Source organism: Phalacrocorax carbo, chromosome 1 (genome assembly GCF_963921805.1).
Source record: "Phalacrocorax carbo chromosome 1, bPhaCar2.1, whole genome shotgun sequence".
NCBI classification, from domain to species: domain Eukaryota; kingdom Metazoa; phylum Chordata; class Aves; order Suliformes; family Phalacrocoracidae; genus Phalacrocorax; species Phalacrocorax carbo.
In genome coordinates, this window is record NC_087513.1 from 22633431 (window position 1) to 22660652 (window position 27222).

A 27222-nucleotide genomic window follows, 5' to 3' on the forward strand; every position below is an offset into this window, starting at 1 on the left:
CCTTTCTACTTTGATCTGTAAATCAATTTCTGACCCTACCAGCAGCTTGTGAAATATTTATTAGCACAGGATTATTATCACAGCCTGACTACTGTCTAGATTATCCAGCAGCATACGTGCCAGCGTGTGATTGCTGAGAAACTTGGCCATGGTAATTTTCACAAGTAATTTTCTCTGTCCCAGTCTCTGCCCTACTACAGGTTTCTGTTTACCCACATGTTTTGGTCCAACGGTACCGTTCCATCTTGGCTGTCTCTTTGGCTTGCTATACAGACATAATCTTGCCAAGCAACATTACAAAATCGATATGATTAAATTGAATAATGGTATTATAACGAAGCAAGCTTCAAAAGAGAAATTTAAATTACTTGTGGATGTCATATTTATTTTAAAAACAGAGTGTCTGATTTATGGCTATTTTTCTATGCCAGTAGAACTCCTGGTACAGAAATTAGATATCATTTAGGGGGAAGATATAATAGATGCCTGTAAAAGTATATGTGTTGTGGAAAAGATGGATAGGGATTGATCCAAATACCCTCCCATAACTACGGCCCATCAAATTAAATTATGTTTGAAACAAACAGAACAAGGTGGTTTCAATAAAACAGGTTGTAAGCCTGTGGAATTCCTTAACAGAAGAGGCTGTGGATGCCAGAAATTTGCACAGTCCCAACAAGAGACCAGAAAAAATACTCTGAGGAGAGACCTTTTGGGGGTTATTATATCACCACAAGCCCAGGAAATTCCCTGGACACAGCTGGAAGCCAGGACAGTGCTAGGGAAAAGGCATCAACACAGGTTGCCTAATTTTTACACTTCCTTAACTGTCAAGTTACAGCCATACTTGGAGATATAATAAGAGACTAGATAGACCCAGGATGGCTGCTCCTATGTTCTTAAAGTTTGTAGATGATTACACCAAGCTTCCTCAGAAATGGTTTCTAGAGGCTGGCATTATTTCCTCATGGGAAAACATGAGGAAGCACCTAGAGTCAGCATCTAGAGAGCAGACAAGTAACGAGGGCTTAAGCAGGGGAAGATAGGAGGAAAAGTACCCCAGGAAGCCTCTGAAAACAAAAAGCAACCAGCTTGTTTTGAATTAAGTAACTGGACGGGCAAAAGAGAGGATTCAAAATGGAGATGACAAAGTGAGGATTAGGAAAATGGTCTTTCAGCAACATTCTCAATCAGCAGGACAAGATTGTCAACAGCAGAGAAAAGCATGGTGAAATGATTATGGTGTTGAAAGTCTGAGCAAAAGTTTTGCACATGAGCTGTGCTGCCTCAGGCTGTCACTCACCTTGCTCAGTATCATCCCTCTGGCAGCAGCAATAAGAAGTGCATAAGGAGTTTCACTTGCTTATTGTTGGAATGGAAAGCCTGGGTATTAGGGGCCGATAAAATTGACGCATAGCCCAAATACGGCTATGGCAAGAGAATTTGGTGCATCCATCCCTCACCGCAGGTAGGAAGGATTGTTGAGGCCTGACCTGGCAACCGTGCTCCCCTCTCCTCACATGTGGGGATGACACAGGCTGTACTCCATTGCCAAATTCACCACACCAGGCTCCTCACTGCTCTGCCTCCTACCTCACCCTGCACGGGATACAGCTGGTGACCACGAACTCTCTGCTGCATCACAGGTACCCACCGTACCTGGGCCAGGGAGTGAGAAGATGGTACCTCTCCTCCCTGTCTTCTGCCGATGAGGCAGGTGCCGCGTATTGGGCCTCACAGAGGACCAACAAGCTACAGAGCCTACAGGGGTGATCAGCAGAGAAAATGAAACAAGTGATGGTTTCGGCTCTCCTGCCTTCTCATCCTCAGTACTCTTCAGGAGCATGTGGCACTGACAGCTTTGTGTCTGCTGCCTGGGATCCTTCATCAGGGCTGTCGCCATCAGGACATCCCTCTTGCCTTGCTCATTACATCCATGCCTGGATGGAAGGACCCCTGCCAGGAAGCATTAGTTAAAGCTTGCACCCAATATTTAAACCTGAATAACAAGCAGGGCCATCGTATTGTTTGCAGTGACTGGGGAAAGGGAAATTTCAAGGCAAAGATGAAAACCTCTGCCTTACTCATGCTGCGTTCCAGATGACAACGGCAAATCTTTGAGAGAAATGTCAGCGATATTTCTTTAAGCATACATATGTTTTTCATTTAAGTACTGCTAAATATAAAATCCATAAACAACTCGATAAGGACGAACTGTGACTTGAAGCTTTTCTCTGCATGCCGTAGCTGCTGGCTGTGATGCATCCCATACATCCTCCTTTGATGCTGCGTGGTCCAGCTTTTGCCCATAGAGTGGTATGTTCTTATGTTCTCCACTCCCAGCCCTTTCCAGAGATAGGCAGCGAGGTCTGGTCACCTCTGTGACTATACAGGCCTGAACACCATTATGCTGAGGCAAGCTGAAAGCTGTCCTCTGCGTTTCTGGCAAGCTCTCTACCCCTTTGGCTGTTCAATCAGGCGTGACTAACTCCACATGAGCCTTAAAAAGCAAGCAGCTGGAAAGGTGTCCAATGAGGGCACCCACCCCCTGACAAGCCCGCGGGTTCAGGACGTCTTCGTCAGGGCACAGCGGGCTCAGGTAGGTGTCTCCTTCCCTCGCCGCCCCCCTTCTCACAACCCGCCGGGCTGCGGGAGGCATCGCCGCACCCGGCCCGAGCTCTCCGGTGTGCGCCGCGGGGCGCCCGCAGGGGAGGGGAGCCGAGCCGAGCCGAGCCGAGCCGAGCCGAGCCGAGCCGAGCCGAGCCGAGCCGAGCCGAGCCCGGGTCTCCCCTTCTCTTTCCTCCGCCTGCGTCCCCCTCAGCAGGCGCCAACTGCCGCCGCGCCCCGGGAGTCGCGCCGGCGCATGCGCGCTGCCGCCGCGCGGTGGCTCCTGCAGGGCCGGGGCCGCTGCCGCCGCCGCCGCCCGGGGCCGCCCCGCAACGTGTTGAACGGTGCGGCGCCTTGCACGCTGCGGCCCCGCATGCCTCGTGCCCGCACCGGCTGCCTGCGGCCGCGCCGTTCCCGGCCGCCCTGCTGCGGCTGCTGCTCCCGCCTCAGCTGGCTCCAGCTGTTGGCAGTAAAACCTTAGCGGACCTCTGCGTTCCCGCCGTTCATTCCGGTGCTGCTCTCGCCTCCTCCTCCCCCGCCCCCGTCCCCCCCCCGGCGGCTGCTGCTGGTGCTGCTAGCCCCTTCTTGAATTGCTGTGCGCGGTACTGCTGCTTGGTGCAGGCGGGCATTTCCATGCAAGCGCCAGCCACCCGCTGCAATAACAAGCATCAACACATCATTCGTCTCCCGCTCCGAATCCGGAGCGATTTTATTACTTGTGGAGGTGCAGGGAGCTTTTTCCGGCAGGAAGGTCCACTGTAAATTTTATTTGCGGCTTCCGCGGTTATCTACAAGTCATCGATTTTGCTCACCACCCCCTGGGAACGGAGGGAACCGAAGTTGCCAGGTAAACGCCCTCTCCCTTGTCTGCAGCACTTTCAGTGAGGCGGCTGCAGCCTGCCTTGTTGCATGGCTGCCTCACCGCTATCGTACAGCACGAATCGCGAAGCGGAGGCAGCGTTTGGCTGCACAGCCGGCAGCCGGCAGTCCTCTGCGTTGCCGCCTCTCGGGGCATTTCTGTGCACGGCTCGGGGCAGAGGGAGGCTGCGTTGCACCGCCCGGGTTGCGGCTCCCCGGCTGCAGCGTTACTCGGGCCCGCTTGCACCGCTCTCGCCGGGGCCGGGGCCGGGGCCGGGGCCGGCGGGGGGGCAGCGTCCCGCCGGCCCACGGATGGCGGCTCCGCCGCGGCGGCGAAGGCCGGCCGCGGCCCCGCCGTCACCGCTGTCGGTGTTGTCCCCGCAGGCCGGGCGGGCGCCGCCCGCAGGCAGCGCGCCGCAGCGCGCCGCCCGTCCCCGGGGAGGCCCGGCGGCGTGAGGCCGCCCGCCGCCGCCGCCGCTTATGCAACACATCATCGATAACCACCCCGACATGGCCACCGCGCTGCTGGCGGGCGAGAAGCTGAAGGAGCTCATCCTGCCCGGGCAGCAGGATGACAAGGCGGGCGCCCTGGCGGCTCTGCTCCTCCAGTTGAAGCTGGAGCTGCCCTTCGACCGCGTGGTCACCATCGGCACCGTCCTCATCCCCATCCTCCTCGTCACCCTCGTCTTCACCAAGAACTTCGCCGGTAAGGGCGGCGGGGCGCGCTCCGCGGGCGGGGCGGGGCGGGGCGGGGCGGGCGGCGGGGACGGGCGCCGAGGGGGCGGCCGCCGCCCCCCGCCTTCGCGCCTCGGCGGGTGGCGGCAGCTCCGCGAGGGCCGCCGGCGCCGGGGGGATGGCGGCCGGCGCCGGGCCGGGGGGACGCGGCCGGCCCTCGCCTCGGGCGGTCCCCGCCGGTGGGCAGCCGACCCCGGCGGCGGCGCGGGGAGGCGTCCGCTGCCCCGCGGTGGCTGAGGGATAGCGTGGGCGGCACGGCGCGGTGCCACGCTGCTTGGGGCGGACCCGCACCGGTCTGGAGCTGGACGCCGGCTGACTTCAGGCGTTTGTCCTGACGGTAACACAGGTGCCTACAACATGGGCGTTCAGCGGGCCTGCTAGGGAGGGGAAGGCGCTTGCGGGGAGGCTAGTATGTGGAGACACGCAGTGCACGCTGTGCTTTGCCACGTTGCGGTAGTGGAAATCACTTGCGTGCGTTTCTGCTCAGGGCCTACCTCTTGCATACAGCCGGTAACAATTCAAAAAACCTGGCTTGGTTGCTTATGGCACCCAGTGCAGAGTCTGCCCGGTCTAGGAAGGTCAAGTTTTGATGAACCTTGAAAACTCCTGACTCAGTAAACTGGTGTGACACCTTTCAGGCCATTAGCGCACGTGTAAACACTGTTCTACTTTCTGAAGTGTAGGCTTGAGTGTCGCTGCCAGTGCATGACTCCTTTTAAGGCCCCGTGAAGATCCACATGAAACTGTTAGCGCTTTAATATATGAGGCTGACCTGGCAGTCTGTAGCTTGTGAGAATTGTCTGTATTCAATTGGTCTAAACCTACCAGAATCAGGCTCTGGCTCTTGCTCTTCATGCCGCTTTGGGATTGACTTCCAGCACTTATGTATCCTTAATACTTGTTTTCATTCTGAGATAAAGTTAAATTACCTAGAAGAATAACTGCTTGCAAATGGAGTCTTGAGATTTTTCCTAATTTTAGTTAAAACTTTTTCAGTCTACCTCAGTTTTCAGACATACAGTTGTATAGCCCAAGGTCTTCAGCCACACTTAATAAGAGCCTCATTTTTTCGATGGTCACCTGGAGGTATCTCGAAGCGACCATATTTTCAGGGCATGCTGAGCTTGCTGAACATCTGAAAACCATCTCTTCATAGCAACTGAAAGGCAGGATTCAAGGTCACCTTTGGTGAGCCTCTGTAGAATGCAAAAGTTTTGGGATCCCTTCCTCTATTTGCCTTGTAGAAAAGTAAACTAATAAAAAGGCAATCCTACAGGAGCTCACGAGAGTGCACACTTATATATGTACCTTTGCAGTGTTTGAGATGGACAGTTTGAACCTCAGTAGGCCTAAAGATAACCTTGGGTGCAGGAAAGGTCGTGCCCCTTCACATTTCCTAGCAGAAGTCCTTTGACAACTCACTGCTTGTGCCGGCAGCAGGAACTCGTTCTATATGAACAAATCCTCCAAGACTGCAGGCTGCGGGGAAAGCCTTAAGACTAAGAGACTCAGATTAACATAGTGGATGTCCCTTTGCGAGTCTGAAGGGTGGTCCTCACAAGTATGTGGAAAGAGAGAGGGTCTGCTGAATTCCTGCATTTGAGTTTAGTTTATGCTGTAGAAGGCTGTTCTCTAGGCTGGTGGTGGTGTTCCAGATTTCTTTTTCAGAAGTACCAAAAGCAGTATCATTCGTGTCTATTACAGACCATCTCTGCTCATTTGACCCAGTAAGACATAGGCCAGTCACCTACTGTGTCCTGCCAGGACAAAGCTTGCAAGGCAACACAGAACACCCTTAGTCTTTGGAAAAATGTGGGGCAACACTCTTCTGTCACATGATGTCATATGTTTGTTCGGATGGTCTGCAGTTAGAAAAATAATATGAGACAAAGGAAAAAATTAAAGACACCAGAGAATGTAATAGAAATGCTGTAAGGGTCTGCGGAAACTAAGTAGATTGCTTTTCAGAATGGAGTTGAAGAGCTCAGGATTAGTGGATTCAATTCTGCTTCTAAAGAGTTCAAGAGCAAAACTCCTATAATTTTAATGTGACCGGAATCAGGTGTTACTCTGTTACCAAAACAGTATGTACTCAGATTTCTTTACTAAGTTAAGCTTGTTGAGAGACACTGACAATGGCAGTAACAATAGTCCAGCTGGATACACGCTTATTACTATTTCTGCAGCGTGTGTTACGTTTCACCCATGCACTGCCATTGATCTTTAAAAAGTCTATCTTCGTTTGCTTGCTTTGGGTACAGCTCCCTCCGTGCAATTTAAATAATATGTATGAAAGTGCAAACTTTGCCGACAAAACTGAGTCAGGCTCCTGCTGCCCCTTTGGTTGTGAATATTGTAGTAGCTTCACAAACTCTGCTTTGGGCCCTTGAGTGCATCAGTTACTGCTTCAGAATAGGAAATAAAAACTGATGCTTATCATTATTCGTAACTGAGTTAATGGCATTCAGTGCAAGCCATGGAAATCTACCATCGTGCCACGAAACTGAGAACAGCTCCCTTTTCTGGGGTCTGTCCCGTCTTATTTAATCAGTGTTGGTACATAAAGCTCTTGGAACAGTGGTGTGTGCACTCGAGACATAAAAGTGTAGTTATCAAAAAGCAGTGGTTTCTCACAAAACTTTTTGGTGAGGATTGGAAGAATCTGCATGACAACTGCATAGAGGAGATAAGAGCCTCTTATTTCTCTGGTCTACCTTTGAGTTTGTGTGGGGGATCAAGTGTAGCTTAAAGCGTAGTCAAGAGCAAGTCTATGGTCTGTGCAACAAGTGTAGTGAAAGCTGCTTGGCTGAGCAGCGTGGGTGTCCTGCCCTGCGGGTGTGCAGAACACAGCCTTCTGGGGCCAGAGGCTGTGGTGAAGCATGCACAAAAGCCGAGTTTGGTCCCACCACACAGGACAAAGCAAGAGTTTTTATTTTAAAAAGAGTATTTATTTAAAAGATAATTAACAACTATAAAAATAATTATGTCTGTAGCTTAATATATTGTACACTGTAGTTTGCCTGTGGGTGAAGATAACGTTATTTAGTTAATTATGTTGTTTTAGTGCTATGGGCAAAGCTGTTGTTTAGGTTAATGCGTTTGCTATTCATATAAGTGATTTGTATGTCCTCATATTGGAGTGTTCTGATCTTTACATCACTTTTGAGAAATTAAATCACAAATTTATGTTTTAGTAGCATAAACTGTGAGACCTAATTGTTTAGCAGATGCTATGCTGATTTTTTCTGAATAAATCACAATCCATGTGATTTATGAACTTAATGTGTTACAAAAAGCTTTAAGATAGGTATTGGGCTTTTCTTCTCTTACATGTATGATAGAATCATAGAATGGTTTGGGTTGGAAGGGACATTTGAAGATCAACTACCCCAACTCCCTGCTTTGGTCAGGGACATCTTCACCAGACCACGTTGCTCAAAGCCCCATCCAACCTGGCCTTGAGCACTTCCAGGGATGGGGAATCCACAACTTCTCTGGGCAACCCATTCCATTATCTCACCACCCTAAAAGTAAAGAATTTCTCCATAATATCTATTCTAAATCTTTCAGTTTTAAAACTGTTGCTCCTTGTCCTGCTGCTACAGGCCTTGGTAAAAAGCCCGTCCCCATCTTTCTTATAATCCCCCTTTAAGTATTGAAAAGTCACAATAAGGTCTCCCCAGATCCTTCTCGTCTCCAGGCTGAACTACCCCAACTCTCTCAGCCTTTTGTCCTAGGAGAGGTGTTCTATCCCTCTGATCGTTTTTGTGGCCCTCTAACAGTTCCATGTCTTTCTTGTGCTGAGGGCTCCAAAGCTGGATGCAGCACTCCAGGTGGGGTCTCACCAAAGCAGAGTAGAGGGGCAGAATCATCTCCCTTGACCTGCTGGCCGCGCTCCTTGTTATGCAGCCCTGGGTGCTTACAGTATCCTTACAGTGTGACTCAGTGTGTAAAAAAACAAACAAACAAAAAAGTCTGTCATCCTTTTGCCCTATAAATGAACCTGAGATAAAATTTTGATTCCGAACTTCACTACTGGGTGGCAGTGCATTTAGGGTGAAATTGAGCTCTCTGCAGAGAGGGACCTTGTAGGGCACACACATCAGTAGGATGTGCTCCTGAGGGTTACATTCAGGGTGCAAAGGAGTCAGTAGGAGTTTGACTATCAATTTCAATGGGGACAGGACTTCACTTCGATGGTTCAAGTAAGATACAATTCTTGCACTGGCCCCTCTGCAAAGAAGTGCATACAGCCTTTCTTTGGACTTCCTAAACTTTCTTTCATAAGAGAAAAGAAAGTCAGCTAACCTCTTAACATTATCATTTCTGAGTCTCCCAATTCTCCTTTAATGTTTTTCAGGCAAACCAGTATGATTACAGAAGGGACGCTCTTAGACAGTTAATTAAAATAAATCCATGTGCCTTATTTATACTGGGCATAAGATCATCATAAAGTCATTTAGGAGCAATAGTCAGCTACCCCACACAAAGAAACCCCACATGAGTACCCACAAGAGAATTATTAATATGGTTTCCCTTTCTAAAAACTCACCCATGGACAGACTTCATGTAGAACCAGGACACCCTGTATTTAGGGGCCAGTGTATGTTGACCTTGAGGATAATAAGGGAAGTTTTGGAGGTGTGTTTCTCTTACCCAGTGGATTGATCTGTATTTGAGTGGACTTGATCTTCTGGAGTCATGGGGCTTTCGGCCCTGGTGAAGGTGCCTACAGAAGGCAGAACAGGCTAAAGTAAACCTCTCTTGTGGCAATGTTCTTGTTGAGAATAACTGCACACAGTTGGTAGTCCCAAGGGAACTTATTTCAGTTTGCACTGCTTCTGTTTGGAAATTACTGCTTCAAATATAGAAATTAATTTTTTTATTTAAATGTGGATACCAGTGCGTTTGAATTTCTGTCTGAACAGTGACGTGACCCCCATTATACACGGTATATTCTTAGGCATCTACTGGAGCACTCATGCAAATGTATATGCAGTGCTTTGCAAAGGTCCATGCTTGTACTTGACTCGTTAGCTGTTTGATTTCTCATATCTGAAGATCCAGAAGCCTGAATTTCATTCCCTAGTAGCTTGAACGGTTAATTATTCCTGTGCAAACTACAAGTAAAATACAACCAGTAGGAACCGAGAGTTCAGATTTGACAATACTGCGCTGTCCCAGTGAAGGAATAGGTGACTATACCAGGTGCGGCTGGTGGAGGAGCAAACAGTATCCTGTAAGAATAGGTTGCCACTTTTGTCCTTCCATTTTTACCTCTGTTGGAGCCTGCTGGATTGTTCCCTTTCCTACAACAAAAGGTTTGGTGTTCTTTTATTTATTTATCTATTTATTTATTTTTAAAGAAAGCATTTGAAGTGTTTTCATGTTGAAGCAGACTAGCCTTAGATTAATATCTGGTGCAAAAATGGTAAAACACCAAACTTTTAATTAAATGTTAGTAGGTAAGCCTCTAAGATAACATAGTTGTCCAGCTACAGCCTGTGTCAATGTTCACTGGTTGGTTTTAGTGATAATGTTTCGGTATCTCCTATCAAGGCATGATCAGTCTGGGGAAGTATGGATCTACATAAAAAGAGATTGGTCCTTTAATACACCACCTTTCCATTTTCATTTCCTTTCTAAAATGCACAGAATGCAGAGTATTATTAGACTGCAACATTCATTATCAGTTTGAAGTGGGTCTGTTTGGTGTTTGTGTGGTTTTTATCCTTTCCTCTACCCTCCCTGTTTTTACTATGGAACTCATACATGTAGACCACGCCCATGAGCAGGATGCTGTTGGGTACTTAATACTGGTCTTCAGCACCAAGTGCTGTTTTCTGTCCTCTGAACGGCAACGATGCTACTGGCAGTGAGTGGCAGCCTTTTGTAGTGAAATGTCTCATGGCATTTGCTGAACTCCCAAGACACCGTTCTACAGTCCAGTAGACGAAGAGGTACTTGGCTTTCATGATGAGCTGCTTAGTTTGTTTGTATTGTTTAATGTTTTTACTAAGTGGTTGAAATAATTCGGTTCAGTGTTGTTCTGTGTTCAGAAGCAACGCTATCAGTAGTGTCTTTGGGAGGTTCTCTGTGTAAGGGACCAGAGAGTGGTGGGCCCCGCAGGAGAATGCATTGCTGTTTCTGTTATATGTTATCTTCACGATACTGAAATATTTTGGTTTCCAAACTTTCAAAAGCTTTAAGACTAATGTGGTCAGTTACAGGGATTGCTAGGTCGTATCCCTCTTGTATAGTGCCTCATGCTTTATGTTCACAGTGAATTATTCTTTCTGTATTGCAGTCATGTTTGCTTTTCCCTCAGAGCTGTTAAATACCAGTACTTTATTAAAATAAAGTAAAACAGTCATCCAGCTGATTTTTATATTTTAGTCAAAAGCCTAGCTTTGGCATTGATATTTCTTGCTAGGTTTATAAAACAGTGCCTACAAAATACCAAAAAGTTGCTCATAAATACTGTATTTCTATGTCTCTTAGCAGTTACGTAGCTCAGCCCTCTACCACCCTTCTGCTAGAAAATTCTCATGAGGAAGTAATGGAAGGAGACAGTAAGTTAAATGACTGAAGGGTCAGTTCAAGTTTTTATGTTTTTTTCTTTTCTGATTTGTAATCATTTTGCATAAGCAATGCTTACTTCACTGTGTAGTACAGTATATGCGTGAGTTCAATGTCTTTTTATGCATTTCACCCAACAGTATGTTTGAAAGATATGTTGAAAATTTCTCTATTATAAGATGGAGTTTTATTTTGTATTTCTGGTCAACTTGTCTAATTTGCATTTCTATTTCAAGTTGTGGGCAGCATATTAATACATGTTCACTTACGTGACTTATCTGTTAGATGGTTTTTGAGCTTCTTTTCCTTTTTTTCTCTTTAACTTCACTTAAAGCCACATACAGTAAGAAAGTGAAGATGACATTTTTCCAAGTGATTATTGTTACTGCTAGGAGTACAGGGCCAGAATCTTTTACGTACATGATAACACCGGTGCAGAAATTGGCTCTGAGGTGGTATTAGCTGTGATAAGAGAATTTAAGGATTGTCTCAGTACCACTTGTGTTGAAGTGTTCTCTAATCATGTATTTTTAAAAACAACTGAAATATTACAAGCAACCACGGGCTGGCTGCAGTTCAGCCGCCGCCTGTTTGCACTGCTGATGGAATTTTTCCCAAAGGGTATGAGCAATTCGCACGCACACACAAACACGAGGAGCGCACAAGATATGCAAGCTCATTTTCCATGAGTTTTGGTCATTTAAAGATTTGCAGTTACACAGATGAATGTTAAATAGAAAGGTAACCTTGAGGAAATGCATGACCCTCATATGTAATCATTCTACTGCAGTTCCTAGTGGCTACAGCAGTTTTTCTGTCATGAAATCCATTTCTCAAACTCCATTGAGACATATACATAATCTTTTTTTCCTTGTGAAATTAATGACCCTGTTTGCACTATTAAACCCTCATCTTCCCAAGTGTCATGTTTGTGAAGAGGTCCAAAACATGGATAAGATTTAGCTTAATACGTGCTTTCAGATAACGTAAACCATTTGAACAGATGGTCAAAAATACTTCTGTTTAGAGCTACTTAATTCATTCATCTTAGTCAAGAGGAAACCTTGTGAATAAATAAGAGTAAGGTCAAGACTGTTTTTCAAAACTACCCTGAAGTATTTTGAAGGGTTTTTTCTCCCTAAACTGGATAGAAATTATGCATCCATGATCTAGAAGAAATCTAAGCTTGTACTGTTTCCTAGAACTGTAGAACTCTTCAAGAAGAATCTGCAACATCTCTGAGTTCCTTCGGTACTGTCAGCATTAAAAATGACTGCAGCGGGCACCTTCAGTAGGTATACATGTTTAATTACAAAAGCTGAATAACTTCTCAGTAGACCGGCATGATGCTTGTAGAGGTTCCCTTTGTTTCCCATGATATCAGATTTTTTCTAAGAAAAACACTGAAAACAGTGCAGGTATTTCCATCATCAGGATTTTTGTCCCAGGCTTGTATTTTACTCTTTCATTTGAACTGGGAAATACAGCAGCTCATTATAACAGCACGATGCCTGTCATGTAGATTCTAAGTTACCAGAGCAGCGATGCAGTGAGGTGCTGAGATTCATGGTGTGTATTTTGCAGCTTAAGAGCTCAGTGACTATTTCTGGAACATTTTAGTTACATGCTGAAGTAATTATTTCAGCATTTTGAAACTGAGGTGCCTTATCGTCTGTGGGATCCATGGCCTGTTCAGGAGAGCAGGAGACCTCCACACTGGAGCTGGCAGAGACTCTGGGAGCCTGGGGAGGCCAATTCTCCTGGCTCTGTCCTGATACATCAGAGCTGTTCTGATACTTTACAAAACCCGATTTCTTGACACATGGGGGAAACCTGTTTTCCAAAAAGCAATAAACCAGCCATCTCTGCCTCCAAAACACTATGTTATGAGATTAACATAATGACCTAATGAGCTACCTATTGGTGTTTTTCCTCTTTTTCAACATGAAGTTTTCCAGGTGCTGTATTTATGCCAAGAGATACTTAACACAAACCATCTTTTTCATTTCTAATCATTAAATAGCAATAATGCAGTAGAACAAACCTGCTGTTTCCTGTTGCTTCCTGTGTTTGTATTTTGCACTTGACCCTTGAACTAAAAAGCCACCCTTGTCTATGTATCATCAGTTTCACTGGATTCATTTCACTTTGGTATTTATATGTTCTTGAAGTTTGCTTTAGCTATTACTCTGGTCCACATTATCATAGTGTCTAGGCACTTGTGTGGTGGCTTTGGGGTTTCATCTCTAGAGGGGAATTTTTGAGTTGCTAAAAAATACTTTTTTGTATCTTCGGAAAAAAAAAGCTTATTTTCACACATTACTACTTCTGTGCAGATGATCTGTACATCACCAAAATTCCACTGACTTCCTCCATGTAAGGGCTAAATTTGGAAGTAAATATTAGTCAGATCTCTTTTGTAAAACTATCTGCAGAGCTGAATTTCATTTATTATATTTCCATGAATACATTCTTTTAAATTCAGATCTAACCTACCTTCAAATATTAACAATACAAAGCAACATTATAATACAAAAGCATACCTCTAGGTGCAAATACAAGCATTGCCATTTCCTTCCAGGTGTTTTCTGTTTTCTCACAGAGCTCTCTTGAGCACAGGAAGAAATGCTCCCAGTGATGGTTAATGGTACAGTTACTATAAGTAAGCTCTCTTTCCAATAATGTTACTACCATTCTGCATGGCCATCACATGGTGGAGGGTAGCTCATTATTGAGGAAACATTCCTCTATAGGAGCAGACTAAGGGATTTAATTTAGGTGGTTTTGCACGTTCTCCATAACAGTTGCTATTTCTGGAATAACCTTCTCAAACAGACTTCAACATATCAACCAAGTAGGAGTAGGTATCTTTCTCTCCTGAATAACCTGGGGAGGCATTACAAGTCTTTAAGCCTCAGATTGCTGGTAAGTGAACTTTGGCATACCAGCTGATTTTAGAAGACCCAATGTTTATTACATACAGGGAATATAGTTCTGTAAATTTATATTTCTAATTCATTGATTCTGCAGATCCAAAATATATGCAGTTCAAGCAGCAGTCCTGCAAGGAAAAAAGACCCAAATTGTAAATACGGGGATGCTTGCTGCTGCCCTTATATTGCAGTTAACCCTGTGGGGAACCCATTACCTATCTGTGTTTGAAACTGCTTATCTACATCTCACCCATTACAACTAATCCTTGTGGAGTATGGGCCAGTAAAACTTTAGCAGCAGTGGTTTCCTATCTCATTTCTTTAGGGACTTTCTTTTCAAGATTTTTTTCTTAAACAGGACAAGTGGTTTCAGAGAGTGGGCAAAAAAGGCTATACCTTACCTTGTTGATCATGGAGAAATTTGTACCTTAGGAAGACTTCATGGGCATGGAACCTATATTCAGATTTGGAAAGAATATTCCCTAAGAAAGGTAAAGGTATTGTCTTTTTGTTTTAATAAAAGTAATTCTTAATAATTAGCTTGCTAAGTTAAGAATTAGTTTGATGAATCTCTTCTTATTCATATGAGTAAACCTAGTGAGTTAAATAGGACTGTATGACTACCATTGATACACAAAAGTAATTTCAAGAGTCCATCCTCATACTGTACTAATTTCTAACCTTTAAATACCCTTTAAATAAAGTAGTTGAAAGAAACCAGTTAAATTAAGGGAGTTTCTCCTTTGGCTGTGAATTAATTTGGGTATTAGCCAGCATTTATTAAAATGACATTCAAAGTAGAGAGTTACATACTCCTTTTGGGCTGTGTGACTGAGATGGAAAGCCTGTATACTGTTTATATAATGTTATACTTCATCAGACTATGTTTTCAACCTTGGTAACATGAATGTTTTTTGTTCCTTTTTTTTTCCAGAGAGAAGAGGATCCAGGACATTTCTTCTTTTCCGTTTAAATATTGCTGAAAAACAACTAAATAAATTATTTTTGTTTCTCAAAATAAACAGTTTGCTACCTGCTTTCTTGTGCAATCCTTTTAGTACCCAAGATGAATGAGGCATGTATGTCTGATTGCTCTCACATATGTGACACAATGTAGGGAAAGCGGTATGATAAAGGGCTACCCTTGTCAAATACTGGCAATATTGCTGAATTCGGGGAGCTCCTCATTTATCTTGGCTGTTAGAAACTTGTGTTCTGGCATCTGATGGGCAGGGAGATTCAGGGATTCTATCTAAACACTGAATTTCTCCTTAGAGTCAAGTGGAGGGGACAGTACAAGGAGTGTTTCAGAGAACTTGACTGGAATGCCAGCTTTTCTTCCCAGGCAGGTTGGGCACCGGCACGAGGATAATCTAGCAGCCCTCTTCAAGAGGGCAGAAAGCCAACTGCTAGGAGGCACGAGGCCCAGGGTGAGTCTGTAGTATATTTAACTCAGTAAGCATACTTATCAGTATACTTGCCTGATACTGAACTTGGGTCTCCAGCATGAGGATTTAGGCACTTGTCCAGGAGCCAGCCTGTTCGGCAGCACCTAAGCACCACTTCTGCTGCCCAGTGGAGGGCCATGGTGGTCAGGCCCTCCTAGATCCTCAAAGGGTTTTTTGCACAAGAGGCACACTTATATCTGTCTTGGTGTAGCAAGCATAAGAATTTTCATCTTTTTTAATTTTTTGTTTCTTCTGAAAATGGTATTCCTTTTTTTTCTGGTTTTTATTTTTTTCTGTCTGCTGTTAGAAAGTTGTGCTGTTCCTTCTGCATTACTGAATTATTGCTCTAGAATCCTGAAATCATGCAATTCAGCTGGAAGATTAATGAGGCATGATTACTTTTTCCAGAGTAAAGTCTAAAAGCTGGAGGTCACAGGAGACGTACACCATTTGTTATTATGGTTTATATTTTGCTTTGGGTGAATATACTTCATTTCACTGGGAACAGGGTAGATGTGAGAAGTCATTTGCCCTTTTAGATAGGGGCATATGCTATTTATTACTAAGATTTTCCTTTATTACATTTTATTGTCTACCAGAAGCATTGTAAATGTGTTGTCCATATTTATTTAAATAACTCTTGCTCATAGTAATATTTTAGAAGCTTGAAATTGAACCCCTTACAGCATCAGTTCTTCAAAGAGCGATGCACGTGCCAAATTCTATGCACTGTCAGTAATCCCATTGGCTTCAGAGGAACTGCCCAATGCATGAAGCCACTTAAGTCTTCTTAGGAGCAGGTCTAATATTTTACAGTGTTGAAGACTAAGAGATTGGCATTGTTATCTTTATTTTGAAGGGGCAAGTGAATGTGTTAGATTCAATTCACTCACTTTCCCAGGAAGGCTTGTAAAAACTTAACTTTGCAAAGGTAATGGAGAGCGGTACAAATCTTCCAGCTTCACCATGCCTTCTTGACAGTGTTGTTTCTGCTTGCCATACACCAGCTCACATTTTTTTGCAATATTTTTTTTTATAGATAGGCAAATATGCACACGTGTGTATGTGCGCACACACACCTGCACCCCTGCATCCCCTCCTTGGTGAACTGTGCTGCTGTTATCTCTTTCTTTGACTGAGATGCAATACTGGGGCCTGAACTCTAGCCACTTCTATTGCAACGGTAGCCTTTTAGCCATATTTTACCTAACGTGTTCCTAGTGCAACTGGCCACTGCATTCATTCTTGGAAGTGGCCATTTCTCAAATGTGAAAAAAAAATTCCTGCATGAATTGATCATTCTTGCTGGAAATTACCTAAAAAAAGAAACAAGCTCGTCTCAAGGACAATCCAACATTGGAGCAGCTTGCACGGGCAGCTTATGTGGCCTCCATCTTTGGAGGTTTTCAGGCCGACAAAGGTCTAATCAAGCTGATCTGAACTGCATCTTGACTTTTCTTTGAGTGGGACATGGGACTCAGTAACTTCCAAGGTTCTTTCCAGCATTTCCATGATTCTGCATTGGGGTATAACTTCAGGGAATGGGCTAGAACAGCAGTTATCAGATTTTTCTGATGATAACACCATTTCCAGATCTGAGATTCATTTTTGCAGGGGAGAGTCTCACAGAGGTTTCAAGCCCAAATCTCAGCACCCCAGACCCTTGCCTGAGGAATTTCAGAACTTACAGGATGGTGTCTCCTGCATGAAATGAAGCAGAATTTATTTATCTAACATATTTTCATGCCTAGCACTTTCAGCCCAAATAGTGTTTAAATCTGGGCCTCTTGAAGAGGGCAGTTGAACCCATGCTGATGTATATGGAGGTTGGGGAACCACTGAAAGGAGGTGGCTGATCTTGGACTGGAAACAGTAGGAGTGGGAGCCTGTGCCTGCAGGAAGCCCACAAGCATTTTTTGGAGCCTTTACTAACAGGCAGCAGACTCAGCAGCTCCTAGCTTCCATATTTTGCCTTCACTCATTCTCTCCATACTGTTTAGATTCTTTGTAAATAGTTTTTTTGAGCACAGCCCCTCTCTTCATCCCTCTCCTTACCTTGGCTGTCTTCTCACACCATGTATTCTCTTCCATTCCCCTAAGGTGTGCCCTTTGTACCACAATGTTTCCTGCAAGTCATTTTTCTCCATTTAAGTAGTTCTTAAACCGATGGGATGAGATGGTACAGAATGGAGCATGTGAAAACACTTAGCTGTCAAGGGATTTCAATTTTTCAAGAGGCATAACCCAATCAATTTTATTACACAACTAGGTAATTCTGCATCGATTATTTCATCTTCTATGCATGTCCAAAAATCGTAGTGAGATGTCTCTCATACCTTATCCATGGGACTAGATTTGTGGATTTCTAGAAGCTACTTCTGTGCACAGTGAGCAGGATAAAATGTATTTATGTACAGCTGCTGAAAACATCTGATGTAGTGCTCCTGTGATCATCTATTGTTATTGAAAAAAGGGAAGCTAAGCTTCCTAGTATGCATCTTTATACTCAAGTCGATATAAGATTAAGTATACTTTATAATATATTAACATCAAGGACTTTTTTCCCAATCTGGTAATTATTTCTGCACAGCATTAGCACTGGGTTATTCAGTCTCTTAAAAATCATTCAAAAGGAACATTTCCTGGGAATGTAGGTAAGTATTACTGAATACAGGATTTGTTCTTAGGTATTCCTAGTGATTTTTTTCTGAAACTGTTGAACACATTTGTGTAGGTGGACCTAAGGGCAGACCTTCAGGCTTCGAACTTACTGAGATTTTGCTCTGAGCATCAGGACTAAACATCTCGCATTTAATGCGGAAAAGTTGAGTTTAGTACTCCAGCCACCAGTAACGATGGCAGGTCAGTTATCTCACTTTTTTTTTGCCTTTGATACTGATGCGCACGTGTGCAAGTCACAGATACACGTCCATCCTGAGCCACCTTTTCATTATTGTTGGAACTGGCAAAAGATTATTTTGGAGATGATGACTTTGCTCTTCGGGTTTTGTAGGTAGAGTTTCTCTCTTCTGGGCTCACAAGAATATAGCTATCAAGAAGAGTGGAGACTTTATGGGCTTAAACCTAGACAATATTGAGAAGACAACCAATCTGCTCAGCCATAATAATGTCACCTAAGCTTTTCAAAAACTTTTCGTTACAGCATCTTACTCTATTGTCTTTTCCTACACAATTAAAGTTATGCCATATGCAATTAAACTGTGGAGTCTCAGGAAGAAGCTGCATTTCGTGGTGGCTGGAGTGATTATATGAAAAAGAAACTTCCTAAATTGCTTGAGGATTTTCAGAGTGAAATAAGAATATCACTGGACACTTTCTATATTAATATAAAGTAAAAAGCAAATACATTTTTCTATATTGCATGATGCAATGTCAGAGCTATGATTTTAACACAGCATTTTTTAATGCTACTTACCTATCAGGAGAAAATAATAAAATAAAAAAATACATCTGCTGTGCCTTTTTGAAACTGTGCGTTAAGTAGGGCCCTCGCAGCTAGAGTGAGCTGTATGTGTAGGAACAACTTGCTACTCCCCCATCCTTGTCAGATCTGCATGGTGAGATCCAGCTATATGTTACTGCCATCCTTCATAACAAAAAAGTTTAGTTATTGACACGGTGCATTTCTTTTTCGCTTATTCCTGACTGACAGGTTGCAGTAGAGGAGAAACAGGTCCATACTCTGCTGTGATGGGATCAAACATCTTCATGGTGTTAAATGTCAGGTTAAATGCAAGGTAAAATGCTGGCATCACCTAAGAAGGAGCATTCACAAAAGCTAACTCAAACCTAGTGGCGATCTTGCTTAGCACCTCTTGTGAATGAAGAGAGACAGGTTCCTCCAGGCAACAGCTAAATTAGTCTTTCGCTTTGAATCATTGTGTGGAAGGGTTTTCCTCTCTTCTCCATTCTCAGGACCGTTTCCTAGATGAATGAGCTGATGTTGTGCTTTGTGACTCAAGTCCTGTGCTGAGGAGATTAAGCTAAACTCCCCTGTAGAGTAATTTCACCAAAATTAGTGGCATTCCCTGATGGTTGAGTATGGCTCAAACATATATATTAGAAGATACTGTTTGAATAGAATTGCATTGTAGCCCCACTGCCCCCACTTCAATCAGTTATAAGAAATCCCACTGACTTCACTGAGAATAGAGTTTCATCTGAAGGACCTTTGGATTTACATGGCACATGATGAAAGTCATGTCAATTTAACAAATACTCAAAGATATTAGACTAGCATCAATAAATAACAAAACATTGAATAAGAATGGGACACCATGCTCAGCTATCCCAATAAAGTAGAGATCTCTCACAACTTACCAGGCAATGGGAGCAGCTTAAAAATTTTTAAGAGAGGAAAAGCAAACAAATTCCTGTAAAATGACATTTGCTTTCTTTACTGGGCTGGGCAGCCCCATTTTTGAAGCAGCCTCTAATGAAGCTGTTCGGTCTAAACCGGAGTTGTGAAGTTCATCATACTGTTTTCACTGAAGCAGTGCAGAGTTAGTCTGTAAGTGATCTGTCCAAAATAAATGTAAATGTTAAGACATTATGATTTGTTCCTTTTTTATTTATAGAATAAATATATATTTGATTGTTGTTGTATGTATATAATTCTGGCAGAAGTCACCTTAGCTTTCAGGTCTCAGGGAAGAGAACTGAAGAGAACTGTTCACAGTTTATTTGGTAGTAGCAACTGATACATAAATCCAAAAATAGTCCTTATGGGTGATTTGTATGAACACTTGTAGCTGTCTTCCCAAGTATTCATAGTGCTGATACCTAGGAGAACTGAACCCATGTACGTCACGGGAAACTAGGTTTCGTACTGGCAGGTTCTACTGAGCGTAGGGACACACAATTCAAAATATTTCTGCTTATGAGAAACACACCATGCTTACTTGCCTTTTTTCCCCCCATGGGAGCATTTTCACATAGGAATCTACTTTGTCTCCTGGGAACTCATGCAGTAAATCTCTGACAGTAGGAGTTGTAATTTTGTATATCCATCCCTTCATGGGTAGGGTTGGGAGGGCATGTAATTAGCCAAAACAAGAGAGTCAATGAGCGTTTTTCATGTAACACATGGCTGTAAACACACAAAAATAGTCTAAATGGGAAGCTGTGTAACATTAGAGTGCTTTAAGCTCTCCTCTGAGATTGAAGTTAGATAATTTTAAAATAGTCTTTGAAAGTGATTTTAAAGAAATGGCAGGGTGTACTCACTTTACGAGCTGTCTTGGATAGTAGCATCATTTATTCTGTCATCAGCTCTGTTTAAATTTGTTGTATTTTCAGAAAAGAATCCTCATGGAATTGTTTTTTAAAAGAAAACAATTTTTGTGCAGTCCCCAGCAGGTAGATCTCTGTAGGTCACAGGAGAGGTTTATACCTCAACATTTTACCAAAGAACTAGTGAATGCTTTTGATTTGCTTGCACATGAGGAGTAGTTAGTCAAGTAAGAAGTCCTCTGTTAAGCCAAAAGGATTAGGGTTTTTTGTCTGCCTATTAAATTTTAATATTTTATCTATTGTTGTCAAATTACATAATATTTCATTATTTCTCTTCATGATTTGTATTACTAAGAGAACAGTACCGCCACTCTCTTCCAGTGCGCTGTTCTCAGTCTGAATTGTAGATTGCGTTCAAAATGGGAGCAAGCTCGGTGTTCTTGAGTGATTGTCAATTCAAGAGAACATGCCTCCTTCTTATGGGTCTCATTTTAGGAAGATTTTTAAAGGTATGCCAGAACACTGTGAAATATATTCCCTTTGTTCTACCTGCCAAAACACGAAAATACAGTCTTCCTCTTTGAAGAGGGTGTTTTGATAATGGTCATTGTTCTCTGAGCAATTAATACTATTCTAACTTTCACAAGTTTTTCTGTCTTACTTCCATGTATTGCTAGAAAAATATATAAGAACATAATTTTTCTACTGGGTCGGGACAAAAGTCCTTCTAGCCCAACATCCTGCCTCTGATGATAGCAAAAAGCAAATGCTTAGGAAGGAGTGGAAAACAGACAAGCATACGGTGTTACTTCCTGTGATAAACCCTTCCACCCTCCAGCAGCCTGTGGCTTAAACATGTCCGGAGAGAAAAATTGCATCACTATCTGTGTATTTAATAATCCTTGCTATACTTTTACTTCCATTACTTTGTCTGATTTCTTGATCCACAGTGTTTGTTTCCTCCATAATACTGTATGACAGCACGTTCCACCATTTTATTGCACATTGTGTGAAAAACAGAGTTTGAAATGTAGAATTAACTTTTCATAGTGATAAATACAGTTAACGCACCAGCTTCTGTCCTGGTCAGTCACACTTTAATTCAGGAGTGTTAGCTGGGAGGGATACAGTTGACTAAGTGCTTTTATGTCTTTTAAGTTTCCATTTTTTTCTACCATATCCAGTGAGTAGACTTTGTTAATAAGGATTAAAAACGTTGCCTTCAGCTACATCTAACTTTTTTCTATTTAGAATAATATTTAGCGGGGGTGAACCTTAAATTTCACCTAAATGAGCCTTTCAGCATTTGCACGTAACATCTTCAGCTACTGTATAGTGGATATCAGGTCTTTTAGCTTTGCAGAGTTTAGCTCACAGGTGCTTAGGATATTGTTCTCAGAGAGGTAATTAAACCAAAATACATACTTCTTGCTGATGTTTCTAGCTCAGGTTCATTCTAAAACTTCCAGGTAAAGAGTTTTGCCTGAGGGCTTGTGAAGATGTGTGCAGGCTGAGCTGTCTAATAGAGATGGAGGGCTTAATGGTCATGTAAAGACACAGTAAAATAAAATTGATATAATTTGAAATGTTTATTTTCCAGAGCTCCTTTTATAGGTTAAATGCACAGCAGTGACTTTTCTCTCTGTTATACAGAGGAGCCAATATACTGTTACACACCACACAACTTCACCCGCGATCAAGCCTTGTATGCCAGAGGATATTGTTGGACAGAATTAAAAGATGCCTTGCCAGGAGTTGATGCCAGCCACTGGCCCTCTTTGTTTGAGCATAAGTTCCTACCTTATGCACTGCTGGCTTTTGCTGGGATAATGTACATTCCAGCTCTGGGCTGGGAATTTCTGGCCTCCACCCGACTGACTTCAGAGCTTAATTTTTTGCTTCAGGAGATCGATAACTGCTACCACCGTGCAGCTGAAGGGCGGGCACCAAAAATAGAGAAACAGATTCAGTCCAAAGGCCCAGGGATCACAGAGAGAGAGAAGAGAGAAATCATTGAGAATGCAGAGAAGGAAAAAAGCCCCGAGCAGAACTTGTTTGAGAAATACCTGGAAAGAAGAGGACGAAGTAACTTTTTAGCTAAGCTTTACCTTGCAAGACATTTGTTCATCATCTTTTTAAGCATCATACCAATTACGTACTTATCCACCTACTATGCTACACAGAAGCAAAATGAATTTACCTGTGCACTAGGAGAGCCTCCAGACAAAACGAGCAGCTCCAAATTGCACATCAGAGTGAACTGTAAACTGCCATCTGTCCAGCTCCAGCGGATTATTGCTGGTGTAGATATCGTTCTCCTCTGCTTCATGAACTTGATAATCCTCATCAACTTAATTCACCTTTTCATATTTCGCAAGTCCAACTTCATATTTGATAAACTGAACAAAGTTGGAATAAAGACCAAGAAACAGTGGCAGAAGTCCCAGTTTTGTGATATCAATATTTTGGCCATGTTTTGTAATGAAAATCGCGACCACATAAAATCACTGAACCGTCTGGATTTTATTACAAATGAAAGCGATCTGATGTATGACAATGTGGTACGCCAGCTGCTTGCAGCGTTGGCCCAGTCCAATCATGATGCCACTCCAACCATGCGTGATTCAGGGATCCAAACGATAGACCCAAGCGTTGATCCAGCAGACATTGATGCTAATGAGCAGCTCATCATTAAGAGACCGAGGAAGAAGATGAAATGGATCCCGACTACCAATCCCCTTCCTCAGCCATTCAAGGAACAGTTGGCCATTATGAAGGTTGAAAACCATAAACCTGAGAAACCGAAGCCCGTGCGGAGAAAAACAGCAACAGACAGCCTTATCGCTCCTTTGTTAGAGTCTGCTGCAAAAACCTCACAGCAATCGTCCGCTCACAAAACCGAGCCAAACACCATCCCAAGCACAAGCAGTGAAAAAAAACACACACGACACTTTTCCTTGGATGTTCATCCATATATACTTAGTAGCAAAAAACCCAAGCCGGAGATTCAAGCCATCCCCTCAATGCCTACGTCAAAAAGCCAAGAGGGTGGATTTTTAAACCAGGAAGAGAATGTCGTAGTACACGTTACCTCCTCTCTCAAAGGTACAGTATGCCATAATGCCCGTACCGGCTCCACAGACCATAATTTGCATAGCGATCTTCAGCAACTCAAAGCTTATCTGAACTGTTTGACCTACCTTGCTAGATAGCTAATAATCTTAGGGCTTGCAGGCCTCAGAAATAAGGGTTCTCTCTCTTTATCAGTTATATGGAGGATAAGCATTATTACAGGTAGAGCAGTACGAAACAGCCTGCAGGCTCTTGGTGCAGGTAGTTTTTAAAATGTAAGCAGATTTTCACAATTACGAATGTGGTCATGCCTTGCCAAGAAAACGAGGAGGGTTTGGCCTCCATGATACCATTCATGCTCTGCCGGCACCTGGCACATTTCAAACCTGCCTTATTTTCAAGTCATATGGAAACTGCCATGGCAGATGACCAGCACTCTCACCAGTAACAGCCACTTCTTAGGAGTGTGTGAGAAACTGTGCTAATGGCAGTTAAAGCTCTCTGTAGAAAAAAATTCTCTTTATCTACCAATTCTTAGGGGTTGGCATGTGTTTGTCACCTAGGAAATCACAACTCGGATCATTGGAATTGTTCTTCACACAAGAGACGTTTAAAATTGCCCTTCGTCTCATGTGGACCAGAGGATGGATGGTCTGAAGTGTAGGTGCTGGTAGGGAATTCAGGAATTCTGCCATTCCCTTCCTGTGTGGCCTCACAGGAGATGCTCTTCCTGTGCCTCAGTTCCCAGTGTGCGTCTTGGAAATCCTGTCTTATCCTTTCTTACCGCAAAGGAATGTTTCAAATATAGCAATAATTGTTAGGTGGTAGGGTGATGGGGAAAGCCATGTGAGTGCTAAGAAAAGTGATAGATCAGCAGATAAACTGATAGATAGATATCTTCTTGTTTATTTTTGTAAGCTACTGACATAAGAAAGAAGCACTATGCAGTTGAAGTTACAGAAAGATTTGTACTTACTTAAAGCAATGGCTCTCATCTCATTACAAGCTAAGACCTCCCTCTGGGCTTCGACAGACTGACAGCTACCGTCACCCCACTGCCCAGCAAAGAAGTGATTTGAGGTATAAAAATTTCTGTCACTTCCAAATCCTTATGCTCCTTAGAGCCCTCCAACTCCCCAATGTGCATGTGAGCTATTCTACAGCATTCCTTATCAAGTCACCTGCTCTGATTTCAACTCCTCAAAACTACTGGGGTTTTATGGTCTCAATTACTTTCGTCTAAATTAGTGCTTGAATATTTTAAGGGCAAAAAATAATTAATGTAGTTTTGGGGCTCTGTTACTCCCCATTCCCATTAAAAATCTTCAGCTTTGCTTTTGAGTTAGACCCACATTGCAGTCCATCAGGTAAGGCAGACTTACAATTTCTGGAAAGAGACATCAGTTAATGTCAAATTGCTGAGTTCTTTCTAAAGGCAAGTGGCTTACAATGTGTAACCACTATTTTTTCCCATTGAAAATATCAGTGCTTTTTGTATTCCATCCTGTGGATTTCAACATTCATAACATTTGCCAAAACATAAAATAATAACATTTATAAAACACCTGACAGACTGTAGAGAAGAACGAAAGGTACTTTTCAGTTGTTTTTTGTTCATTTTACGAAAACACCATTCACGTAAGGAAGCATGAGCATGCATAAAAAAGAGCGAGATGTACAAAACCCGTTTGTTGTATGTCATATTTCCCTGAGCTTACAACCCTGTTGTTTTGAAACACTTCTGTTGGATTTCTCAATGGGTCCCAAGAAAATTCATTTTTGGGTCCACTCCCACTGAAATCAGTGGCAAAACTGCTGGTGACTTTTATTGGTTCAGGACACTGCTCCGTGGTGGACTGGAAGGGTGAAAGACTACCTGTCTTTTAACTGGCTGTTTTGTTTTCTTCTAGACACCCCTCATCCTGGAAAAGAGATCCTGTACTCATCTGAGACAAGCAGAACTGTGCCTGCTGCCGGGGCTTTTGTCACATGTAACCACAACCATATAGCCACAACTGCTGCTGCAACGAGTATGACTTTGAACCAAGTCAAGCCAGAGCCAACTCCTGCACTGAACTGCAACCCAGCCCACCCTTTGCTGCACATCAATACGCTGTACGAGGATCACGAGGAGGAAGTTTCAAACATAATAGACAATGGTATTCACTCACCAACTGACACTGGGGAAATTCTCTCCATCCCTACCCCAAAGCAGATAAGGTTGGCAACATTTGATGAACCAATGGCAATCGTGAGCTCAGTGGAGTACTGAAGACCCCGGGCCGCACAGCTGCGCCCTCGTGGCCAGGCCCGAGGCAGTGCGGACTGCAGTCCCCCCAGCGATGCAATACACTGCATGAGCATGGAGTTTTCACACAGACTATATAGCTTTTGGTAATAACACCAAACGGTTTTTCAGGATCACATCATAAGCACTGTCAGTCATTTGCAAAACAGAATAAAGAAAATCTGGTGGAAACAGACCTTTAACACCAAGACAACCATTAGCTCCAGCTCTAAACTATAGCTTCCTGATTTAAATGGGGATTAGCACAATTGATGAACATTAAGAGTCTGATGGCATGCCACCGTAATTTTAGTGAGTGTTGAAATCCTTTGCATTCAGAATCACTGATTAAAGTTAAAACAACACGGAGGTGAGGTATACTTTTTTAACGGCAGCAGTTAAATATGAGTTTTCTTCTAATCAGAGAGGATTTTTTTTTCAAGTCAGGATTATGAAATAGTTATATGCAAGCAAAATTTTTGTTTGTTTCTTTAGCTCACTAACGTTGGGCTTGGTGGAGACTTAGCTGAAAGGGCCTTACTACCACCAGCATTTAAGTGCAAAAAGGTTGATACACTCAATCTCTTGCATTTGTAAATGAAAATACCTGAGGTATGCCCCGCCCTTTAACACGCTTATATGTTTGATGGAAGATGATGAAATGAAGAGTTTATTTTTTTAAATATATTTTACCATGGGAAAAATTACTTTAATAACTTTTCAAACCAGGTGTTGCTTTTAACAAAATGTGTAGAAGAGAGTCATTGTAGCTGCTTATTTTTTCAGTATATTTATGAACCAGATTAGAAACTTTCAAGGGTGCTTCACTGATATGAAAAATCTTACAAAGGTCATTACAAAATATCTTACAAAATATGAAACCAGCAAAACTGTTTTCAAATAACACATAGTTAAAGAAGTCTATGAATTTGGGTCTGCAGACTTGGCTAGTCCTTGATTCAGCAAACACCATGGATGGCACCGAAACGCCTCATATGTCTAAAGCTAAGCACACACTGAAATGGCTTTGCTGGATCTGGGCTCTAGTGCAGGCAGACAATAATCCTGCAGTATGTGCTACCACTCTGATTCAATATTTGCCTTCCTTGGCTCAAAGCACATCTTCATGCCCATCTTCCTATAACTATGGTATGTGTGATTTAATAGAAAACTCTAGTATAACTAAAACATCTATTAAAAGTGTATCATGCAATAACCATTCTCAGCAAAATTATAGTGAAACAAAAAGTGTGTTAAAATAATACTCATAGCTGCATTCAGAATTATGGACTATGTGTGTTTGCTTCAAAATTATGTATAATGGTAGAAAAAATATGCAGCACAAATATGGAACTGAAATCTTGAATTTATTTTTAATTTATTACCTCAGACATGGATATATGATACCAATATTTAATGAAAAATAGCACTGAAAATAAATACCTATTAT

At 42.8% G+C, this 27222-nt stretch overlaps 1 protein-coding gene across 5 annotated transcripts; it reads left to right on the top strand.

Annotated features, from left to right (window-relative positions):
* The first annotated feature begins 2540 nt into the window (after positions 1-2540).
* On the top strand, positions 2541-27222 carry PANX2 (pannexin 2). 5 transcript variants are annotated; one of them, XM_064445820.1, is made up of 5 exons: positions 2848-3454; positions 3850-4171; positions 22067-23518; positions 24492-24565; positions 25396-25480. In XM_064445820.1, exons 2-4 carry the CDS (start codon positions 3946-3948, stop codon positions 24521-24523), a joined length of 1710 nt encoding a protein of 569 aa, XP_064301890.1. In that variant the 5' UTR covers positions 2848-3454; positions 3850-3945; the 3' UTR covers positions 24524-24565; positions 25396-25480. The 5 variants fall into 5 exon arrangements, with proteins under 5 accessions (XP_064301874.1, XP_064301890.1, XP_064301864.1 ...); XM_064445804.1 differs by lacking the exons at positions 2848-3454; positions 24492-24565 and adding an exon at positions 2541-2599 and having other exon boundaries at positions 25396-27222; XM_064445794.1 differs by lacking the exon at positions 24492-24565 and having other exon boundaries at positions 2849-3454; positions 25396-27222.

Excerpts from the sequence above, each read along its gene's own strand:
- PANX2 (XM_064445804.1), top strand. The coding sequence starts at position 3,946 with ATGCAACACATCATCGATAACCACCCCGACATGGCCACCGCGCTGCTG. Across the intron at positions 4,172-22,066 it reads CTTCACCAAGAACTTCGCCG|AGGAGCCAATATACTGTTAC; the intron begins GTAAGGGCGGCG and ends TCTGTTATACAG. Across the intron at positions 23,519-25,395 it reads CGTTACCTCCTCTCTCAAAG|ACACCCCTCATCCTGGAAAA; the intron begins GTACAGTATGCC and ends GTTTTCTTCTAG.